Source organism: Lepisosteus oculatus, chromosome 11 (assembly GCF_040954835.1).
Source record: "Lepisosteus oculatus isolate fLepOcu1 chromosome 11, fLepOcu1.hap2, whole genome shotgun sequence".
NCBI classification, from domain to species: domain Eukaryota; kingdom Metazoa; phylum Chordata; class Actinopteri; order Semionotiformes; family Lepisosteidae; genus Lepisosteus; species Lepisosteus oculatus.
In genome coordinates this window covers 6702681-6712611 of record NC_090706.1, presented here as the reverse complement: position 1 = coordinate 6712611, position 9931 = coordinate 6702681, and the positions used below count along the sequence as shown (strand labels likewise).

At 42.4% G+C, this 9931-nt stretch overlaps 1 protein-coding gene across 7 annotated transcripts; it reads right to left on the bottom strand.

Moving 5' to 3' along the window:
• Nucleotides 1–1318: 1318 nt before the first annotated feature.
• Nucleotides 1319–8566, bottom strand: rcc1 (regulator of chromosome condensation 1). 7 transcript variants are annotated; one of them, XM_015348412.2, is made up of 10 exons: nt 8477–8566; nt 6961–7044; nt 5706–5893; nt 4865–5044; nt 4658–4754; nt 4130–4252; nt 3501–3647; nt 3298–3417; nt 2565–2717; nt 1319–1831 (listed from the first exon to the last, which is right to left on the bottom strand). In XM_015348412.2, exons 2-10 carry the CDS (start codon nt 7028–7030, stop codon nt 1656–1658), a joined length of 1254 nt encoding a protein of 417 aa, XP_015203898.1. In that variant the 5' UTR covers nt 7031–7044; nt 8477–8566; the 3' UTR covers nt 1319–1655. The 7 variants fall into 7 exon arrangements, with proteins under 7 accessions (XP_015203898.1, XP_015203899.1, XP_006631329.1 ...); XM_015348413.2 differs by having other exon boundaries at nt 8472–8558; XM_006631266.3 differs by having other exon boundaries at nt 6961–7041; nt 8477–8558.
• Nucleotides 8567–9931: the final 1365 nt, after the last annotated feature.

Here is a 9931-nt window from a genome sequence, read left to right as displayed (position 1 = left end):
ACACCAGAAACCTTGTTGATCAGCCTGAGGACAAGTGTTCACATGGATAGTAAATATACCTAAAATGTGTCACATCTGTTCAATAAGATGATACAAACATATTTCCCTTTCCTGATAACCACGAATTTGAGACAATCTTCTTTTGATGCCTTAGGATAAGTATGGTGCTAAGAAAAGGGCTGGCAATTATTTAATAAATTTGTGCAAACTGATCCTTAAAGATGCTTCAACAAATGCAGAATGTGTAACTTGGTTTATACGAAATGTTTTGAGATCATGCATGATCAAATATAGTACTATATCATTGCACAATGATGGTAAACTGCTGGGAAAAATTAAAATGTGCTAGTTTTGGGTTAATATTCAGGCAGGACCCTTTTGATAGTACTCATGTAATCATAAAAGTGGAGCCACGCAACTGAGGATTTAAGACAGGCATACCTATACATCTCTAAACTTCATCTGCAAATTAGAGACCCCCCCAAAACAAAACAAACAACTACAACCAGACTTAGACGTAACAAAAATACAGGGCACCTTATCCAAACAGGCAGGCCGACAGGTCTCCCCAGTTGTGAGGGACAGTGGAGTCCCAGTCCAGTAGATTTTATGGGTAGGCATAGAGTTCTAAATATGGAATAATTCAATTGTAATCAAAGGAACAGGTCATTTAAAAAGCATAAGTAACCATTAAGTAAGTGTCTTTCACACTCAGGACTGACAAAAGAACAAGTTAAAATTCTGTTAACAAGCAAGCAGATCAATGACATAATCTATTAGCACTGGAGATTTTCATGCTAATCAGACACAATGCTCCTCCAGGACCAGGATTAGGAACCACCATCTTAGACAGAAGGTGCTCATGTATGCTTTAGCATATGCAAACCCACTTATTGACTGCCTGGAACTAATTTAACTGTAATAGATGTTTTTTTTTATTCTGTTCCTTTAAGTAAGCAGTGTCCCTTGTCTGATAACATGCAATTATATCAATTAATGGATTTCTGACATTGCTGGTGATTAAAAAGCATCAATTTAAGAAATGAAAATGTTCATTACTGATCATCAGCAGCTTTGGACCTAATATAGGGGTCATTTCAAACACTACCTCTGACAGAAGCTGAAGCCAGGACAGTCCAGTCCATTACAGAGTATTTAACCTTTATTGCTATATTGATCTTTCTAAATACCAATTAGTTACAAAACTGTGAATTGGAATGGCTGTATGCCAAAAGGCATAGCCTGCATTCCCATCTTATTTTAATTAGAACTGAATAAGTTTAGATCATGTTTTACATAACAAAGGCTAATCATGGGGTTAAGGTTATCAACACCGTATTTATTGCTTCCTCTGAATTAAGTTTAAAAGGTTTATAGCAAGATTCTAAAAGGTTGTTTTTTTACACAGCTGTACGTCAACATCCCTGAATAACATTCTAAAGAATTTTTATAAAATAATTAAAAAAATGAACATACTCAAGCTAAAAAAAATATATTTTCTTTGATCGTGTTCTAGCAATCCAACACCAGTAGAAGATATGGCTCCCATTGACCCGAGCAAGACTGTAACAGGGTTATCCCCTCTCAAGGGTCACTGAAGTGTCAGTGCAGAAGTCTTTCCCCCTTGCTCTCTCTATGCGTGGACTGGGTGCAAATCAGCTCTCCTGCTTTTCCTTCACTAGTAGGACAGTGTGCTGCCCCCCACTGGACACTGACAACACTTCACGGTTCTCCAGCTGCTTCCCCATCATCTCCACGGGGCTCCACTCATCATCTTCCTCTCCGGTGCCCAGCTGCAGATTGGTCCCCATGCCCCAGGCAAACACAGACCCTGTAAAAAACACACATTTTCCAGAATTAGCTGGAGCAAAAACCAAGATGGCAATCCCTAGCGGATATTCTGGGACTGCCCCAAAATGAGGCTTTTTTGGACAGGTATACACACGGAGCCCAGAAGAACATGTTTGAAAGGGATTTCCGCTTTCTATATGAGGTGTTACATTTTGGCACGTTGGATTCTTATTTGAGGAGGACTGTTGGGTATCTGATTGGAATTCTTTTGCCTGGAAGTAAAAAGGCTGTAACATGACTTCTCTCCAATTCACCAGAGAATGACTACTGATTTAAAAAATGAAATGAAACTTCAACCTCACTTACGGATGAATAAATTTGTTAGACATTGGTCGAGAAGGGGTAAATACAATACAAAAATAAATGTATTGAGAGACAGAATAACTGAAACTTGAATTTAAAAAAATGTTTCTGTTGTTCTTGTTTCTCTTCCCATGTAATGTGATTTTCTCCCTCTCTGTAGTCCTGAAAGATTATACAGCTTCATTGTTTTGAGTGTACACAGTTCTTTAAGAAATCTGCAAAAATATTTGTAACAGCTAAAACAGATCAGAAATACGCCATACGTCTACATATGACAATATGTGCAATATCGTACTGCTCAAGTGTGGTCCACGCAAAACCTTTTCATTTGTATCTAATGTGTTACTATCTTTCACTAAAGTAAAAAAAAGAATCAGCCAGAGCAGCTACACTGACCACAGAGGACTCACCTTGCATGGTGACAGCATAGCTGACAGATGCTCCACAGGCCACAGACTGGACATCCACCATCTCCGGCACAGGGGTGGGCTCGGCCTTCTCCTCTGCCCCCTGCCCCAGGCCCAGGCGCCCGTACTCCGCCCGGCCCAGACTGTACACCTTCCCTGTGGGGATGACCACAGCAGCTCAGATACACACTCTGACGCTTCTTTCACTAATAGCACAGTCCTTCGCATACCTTCACCTCAAGGGCTCCACAGAATATCGCCCAGTCAGCACCACCTAATAAGGACTCTTATCGCCTTTAAAGATGTTAAACAAAAGCTACAAGATCCCTGGGTTACGCACTCCTCGGCTAAATCTAAACAGACTTCAATGACTACTCAACAATAAGGCTCAAAGCACGCATGAATGGCTTAACCATGAGCCCAGGCTGAATGTTATCTTTCTATTCAGAGCCCAAGTCATGTCACTGTGTGCCCATGACCAGGATTCCTCAGCTTTGGGCATACAAGAGCATGAGTTCCCTCAGCTTTCCTGCTAACTGCCAGCTCATGACTGAGCAGGTACCCTTTGGTCTTGCAGCGGCATCAAAGAGGAAAGCACCACCTCTCAGCTTAGAGCTAACTCTCTTTGTCAGGTATGGACTACAGTAGACTTAATGCAAGTTAAGATTCTGTCCCCTTAAACCAATGAACAAGACGCTTATTCTGCTGGGGACACTGTGATATCTGGGTGCCTCACCCTCAGAATCAAGACAGATGGTGTGATGCTGGCCCCCAGAGAAGGCCACCCAGGATGTGGTGGAGTTCCTGAAGGCGGTGAGTTTGACTGGAGAGAAGCAGGAGCTAGTGCCTTGTGTCCCTGCAACAGGAAAGAGTCAAAGTCAAAAAATGACATGACATGACAATGTGGAAGAAATAAATCGTTCCACAGCTGATGCTTACCAAGCTGGTGGTAGTTGGAGAGCCCGAAGCCATAGACATGTCCCTCTTTGGACACAGCGAAGGTGAAGTATGCACCGCAGAACACATCCTTAAAGTGAACTTTGCCTCTGGCACGGACCAGGACGCGCTGGGGCACCAGGAGACGCTCTGTAGTGACACCAGACAGCACAGAACTCAAATCCAGAAATAGCGTCACAAAATTCCACTTTATTCAGAGTATTAAGAAATGAATGAGCTAAATACTTCTTCGACAAAACAAGTGGAGGATGCATGTATTTTTGAATCCCAACCGATTCAAAAATTATCTTTGCAGCTGCCACGTTCCTCATCACTAAGATGCAAGTCATTATCTCAACACGGTCTTGCTTCAGCAAATCTAAAAAAAGATAACTAACAAGACAGTCCAGGCAGTGAGTGAAAATATCTTAATGTCAAGACCGACTTTTATGTGATGAGAGTTTTAGGGCTACAGGGACAAGAAGCAAACAGCCAAAGAGTTCACAGGGCTCAAATGAGAAAACGTTATCAAAAAACACTAAAAACAACAAGAGAACAGTGGAGTCAATGCCCATGTCATGCCAGGCTGACCCTGAGTCCCTCTCGGGGAAAAGGGGGTACGGTGCACCTACTTAATCCCTTCCTGCCTCCTCTGTTGGTGAAGCGTTCAGGCACCCTGCCCAGCTGGCCCTGTTCGCCACAGCCCGAGCTGTACAGCTCCCCACTCAGTGTCAGCATCACCAGGTGGTCATTACCTGAGGGAGGCAAAGCAGGTGGTGAGTCTTCAATTCACTCTGCACCGATCCTGGGGGGACCCCAGTGAGGTGGCTCTCAAAGCGCCTCTCTATGCCTTTTGAATATTTTAGATGCACAAGAGCTGAGATTTCATGATGCCACCGTGTTTTTGCCACGAACACTGTTAAACACGCCTGACAAGAGTAGTTTTGCACACAAGAAACACACAGCTCTTTAGGTTCCAGGTTTTGTTAGACTATGACTGAACTGGGAAGTTGGAACCAGTCATCCCAGACGACAATATTTCTGCCAGGCATTTTCATAGGAATTTGATGTTGGTTAATAGAATTTTAAAATAGGGTGCCAACCTTAAGACATTTTTTCTTATTATAATAACCGTGAACTGTAAAGTGAAGTCACCTCACCTGATGCAATCTTTACGACGGGCTCCTCAATAGGAATCTGGACAGGCAACGTGCATTTTTTCATTGGCTCCAGCAGACCAATCACTCCATTGTTGTCCTGAGGCAGTGGGGAAAACCGTAAAGTTAAGAAAGATCAGAAACAAAAACCGTCACCATCTCACAGAGTTCGGAGTCTCCTGGGGTGCTTTTTGTTCAAAGGCTCCGTACCCTGAAGGAGCCCCAGATGTAGACGGTGCCGTCCTCTGTCAGAGCAGCTGAATGGCTGTCTCCTGCAGACACCTGCACCACCTTCTCCTGCAGCTCCACCTTCCCCGGCCTCGTCTCCGAGCCCTCCTCCGACGTGTCCCGGCCCAGGGCCCCCTCGTCGTTGCAGCCAAAAGTGTAAATCTAGAAGCCAGACACAGAACAAGCTTACTCAGACCACGATATAGGACTTTCATATTGTGCCATGACAGTTGCAAATAATTACAAGCTTTTCTCTCTATAAGAGTGGCTTGCGGTTAGCGCACTGAGTTGTATGTTTTAAATCACTGGCACACTTTGTTTTAGTCAGGGCCGTAATATACCATGCTAAAGATCTGTTAAATAAACAAGGCCACTGTCAGGTTAATATATTATTTAAAATCTGCAATACTGGCATAATGGACAACTCTTTACACAAAGGGTTGCAGGAGCGTGGAACAAGCTGGCCTGCCGTGCTGCCAAATTCGATACTCTGTCGGGCTTCTTTCAAGAGAAACTGGATGAGATAATTGGATCAATTAGCTTCTTGCTACCAAATGGGCTGAAAGGGCTAATTGGCCTCCTCTTCCTCATGCTTGTTTGGCTCCTAAATAATAAGAATGGTACAATTAAAGGAAGGCTATCGGTCCCATCTTGTCTAAGAATAGTTTGCCCAGTGTTTCGTGTCCTTAAATTCCACTGGAGCCTACCCTTACACCACACTGAAGATCCTTTATTTTATTAGAAATATCTGCTGGGTAAAGAAACAAAGTTGTCATAAGGTTTTCAAGACTCATTAAAGGTGAGGGGGGTGGAAGTCACTCACATTTCCAGTGTCGCTGAGACACACCGTGTGCATCCCTCCAGCTTCGGCCTGCACTACACTCTCCGGCAGGGAGACCAGCGCCGGCCTTTTCCTCTCCATCACATCCTCGCCCAGCCCCAGCTGCCCAACGTCCCCCTGCCCCAGCACCAGCACCTGCCCCGCCTGCTTCCCATGGGAGCCGTGGGACACTGTGGGAGGAGGGAACAGCTGGGATTATGCGACACGTCAGAGCAAGCACATGGTCAAGTGAATGCGCCTGGAAATCTGCCAAAGCAACTTTGCGCAAGGTTCTGCTAAAGAGCGGCAGGTAAATAAAATGCATGTCAGGCTTGTGCTGCAGACTATGAATTCTTCTTAGAAAAATGTAAATTCCCACAGGATACCGACTGATGCCCTCACATAGGTGCTTTAGAGTCCTTCAATGCAGACTTAACCAATTGAGGAATTCCGTGCAATGAGGGGTTAGGTGCAAAACGAAGTGATAATGTGAAATTATAGGAGCTTGGAGTGATTGTGGAAGGGAGTAAACTCACAGGTTCTGGTTATCTGTGCGGATTCCTGTAGGAGTGGTACATAAGGACTATGTATAGGTTGATGTCATTTGTGTAATGTTATATCTATTTTAATCTAATGCTTATTAAACATAGTTTTTGTATGTTTTTTGCAAACAAATCAGAAATAAGGTATAACTGTATTGTATATGAATGAGGAAAACACTTATAGTGTCATTCAAATACACCAGGCTTCTCATTTCGGTCAAGATCCTCAAGTTCAACTTGTCCTAATTATAGGTGAATACTGTTGGTATTAGTCTGACATTAACACTCACTGATCTAGAATTGGGCAACACAGGACATGCATGAATCGGAGCTTTAAGCAAACCAGTATGCTTATATGGGGCGCTATACTTCAGTCATGCACACATTAGCCCCAGATTTTACTTGATGTGAAGTTTACATCATATTTGGGATGCAAACATAAATACAACTACTTTACTGACTGCAAAAAACACCCAACAGAAGAATCGGATCATAAAGTAGAAGGAAAGAACTCTGAAAATGCTAACTTGTTTACAATAAAAGAACTCCTAATGGAATGCCTCCTCTGAAGATGTGTAGTTTTCCCGATGTACAGAAACCAGCAGTAATTAATAAACACCATTTTACAGCCAGAACTCTTCCCAATGCTTTTCAGCAGCCCCAGCATGAGAGGGCTACTATAGGTCAGAGAGACCACTGGACACTCAATGACCTACCTTTTACTTTCTTGGAGGGCTTGACTTCCACTGATGGGCTGGGCCTCTTTGCAGCCTTTTTTCCAGGCATGTTGGTCTCTTCTACTGTTAGAGGAGACAAACAGAAAATCAAACGTACAGGCCTTATACAGATCTTAACATGCAGTGCACACAGATATCACGACTTTGGCTACATATGTTAAGCAATATAGAGGCAGATATTACCGCTTGTCACAGGTAGTATAGGACCACTGCAGAATATTTGTATTTATGTCTCTGGACCATAGAACGCACGCCACTTAGTAAATATAGCTACAACTGATGTCCAACACCGACACACCATGCCACGTCATTGTAAAGAGATCCAACGACCAACAGGCGTAGACATTTTGATACTATTGATAATTAAAAGGAAACCCTTAAGTCAAAAACAATCATAACTTACTGAAAGGAGCTGTATATAAACGCGCCTACACCGCGATTACGCAGAATCATTCAGTTATCATGCAGCACCGAGAAGCTCAATTAAAGCAACTGCTGCTGTCTACGCGCATGGCCTTTGGTAAACATGCAAAAAGCTTTTTTAGGACTTGCAAACTAGCAAGTCGACAGAAAAACAACGTCACTCACAATGTTTCAGGGGTGGCGACGATAAAGAAAGTCCTAGCAACTGGACGAAAAATAGAGGTAAAGAGCATTAAATGCAATAAATCCCTTATCGCTACGAGGGGATAACCTCCTTAAATGCACATGAACTACAGCTGCCGGTGCAGCGATCCACGCGTTTGCAACAGATCTTCTGATTAAAAAAAAAATGACTGACAGGGGCTGATGCACGAAGTCCAGGAAGACCACAAAACAAAAACTGCTCTGTTCCCGTTGCAGATGCATAGGCTCAGAGCCTTATTTTAGGAAATGCATTTTTAAAGCATGGCGGTACTCGCTCCCAGTCATTCATTTCCTGGTTCACGGTGTTTTCGCGACCCGCTATTTTTTTTTTAAAAGGCCACGCGGAGCCATCCAGGTTTAACCAGGTCTCCCACACAACCCCATCATTTTTTTTTTACACACCGCAGTGCTCTACGAAACATTCATCTACTCTTAACATGTAATACGTTACCATTACTTTCAAGTCTGGCAGGATTACCACGAAGGGCAAATACATATTGAATAACTTTATTGGCACAATTTGAGCACACGTACAGGATAAGGTACTTTTAAAGTAACGTGCACAGAAAACCATGCGCAAACATAAAAAGCCTTTTATAAAGTTATAATATATCTAACCAAAAAGACTTTTAAAATAAAAGACACAAAGCCTTTTTGTCCCCCCGCTGGATACCGACAATTAAAAAAAAAACAGAAGTCATAAGAAACCGAGCCAATAAAATGTTCTGGAATTGTCTGTTCGCTATTTAAGTCGCGAATTTCGACTTTGACCGTCGGATATCACAGTTTATCTACAACCTTTCAGCTGTATTCACTAAAAAATACTGCGAGAATAACAGTAACGCGCTAGTTTATTGCCATACTTTACCACAGCCGAGAGTGTCCTGTTGTTAAGTTGAAAACCACACAATTTCCACTCTCCCTCTCCATGCGGCTGCTCCTGCCTGCCCTCTTAAAGGGACAGACACCTCTCCTTACAGCTCCTACACCGTCTCTGACGTTTTGGGGGGAAATGTTTGTTCATCAGGTGCTCCACACAGGTAAAAATGTAGATACATACTTATACTCTAAAGCCTAGCATATCTGCTGATTGGTGACAATCAATGGGTACAATCGCAGATAGAAAAACAAACAACGTTTATAAAATGTATACTAAGGATTTTAGATGGGATTATATATAGACGTACAGTGCCTTTTATAGAATATTGGATACAGTTATGGCCACAAAATATTTTCCTTTAGAATGAGTAACTAGGTACATTTCTGTGTTAACGGGGATGTACTGACAGGTTAAAAGAAGCAAATCATTTTAGTTGTGAACAGAAAAGGCTAAGGGTGGTGACCTGATTCTAACCTGATTTGGATTATTATATATCATTCTGTGTCCACTACACAAGAAAGACATTGGTGTTTTGAGATAAGTTAACAGAAAAACAACAGAGATATTTTTTCCTCTGACGGAACAATGCCACGTTGTGTTATGCCTGTCTTCTTTAACTTAACAATTGCACACTTCCCTAAATTTTGGGGGGGGAAGCGAACGGATAAAAAAGGATAAAAACAGCTCGTTTCTTATTGACACCAGCTACTCCCATTGGGGATGAAACAGTCAAATCAATAAATCAAAAAGAATGAAACAAAGTGATCTTTAATTCTTTCCCCTTGGTCAATGTTCACACAAGTCCTAAATTATGCAGTGTTACTAAGAATGTCTTCAGAACGATATGGTGAAGGTTAAGTCGGAGTGCCATCTCATTTAACTTTCACACGATGTACTCTTTCAAATGCACATGCGACACGGCGCTATTCACACCAGAATTTGGGTAAACAAAACCAAACCCGAATATCGCATGCAGAGATCACTCAAAGACACCCAATTCCCTTTCTGGGAAACAGTAAGGGGGCCAGGAACTGCGAGACAACTGTCTGCTGACAACCCACACCTTTCAACAGCTTTTAGCCAATCTTAGCAGATCCGTTCAGTTAAAAAGTTAAAGAAATCACTTAAATATTTCGTAGCACGAAAGAGGAAAAACACAAAACAGTGGAAAACAATTGCCACCCGTGATTGTCCTGAACAAAAAGATGTTAGACCCACTTAAATATAATTGGGATGATAAGCTTTTTGTCCCCTACTGTATATCTTGCCGCCAGATGGTAGCAAAGCTACAAGATTAGAATTGGCGGAACAACTGAAAACTCAGCTGTCGAGAGAAAGGGAATAAATCATTTTCACTTTCGGAGCTTTTCATCTTTCTCGCTTTTTAGAAAGGGCCAATTCATACAGCCCCAGTATGCATCTAACCCGTCTAGTTTCAATAAA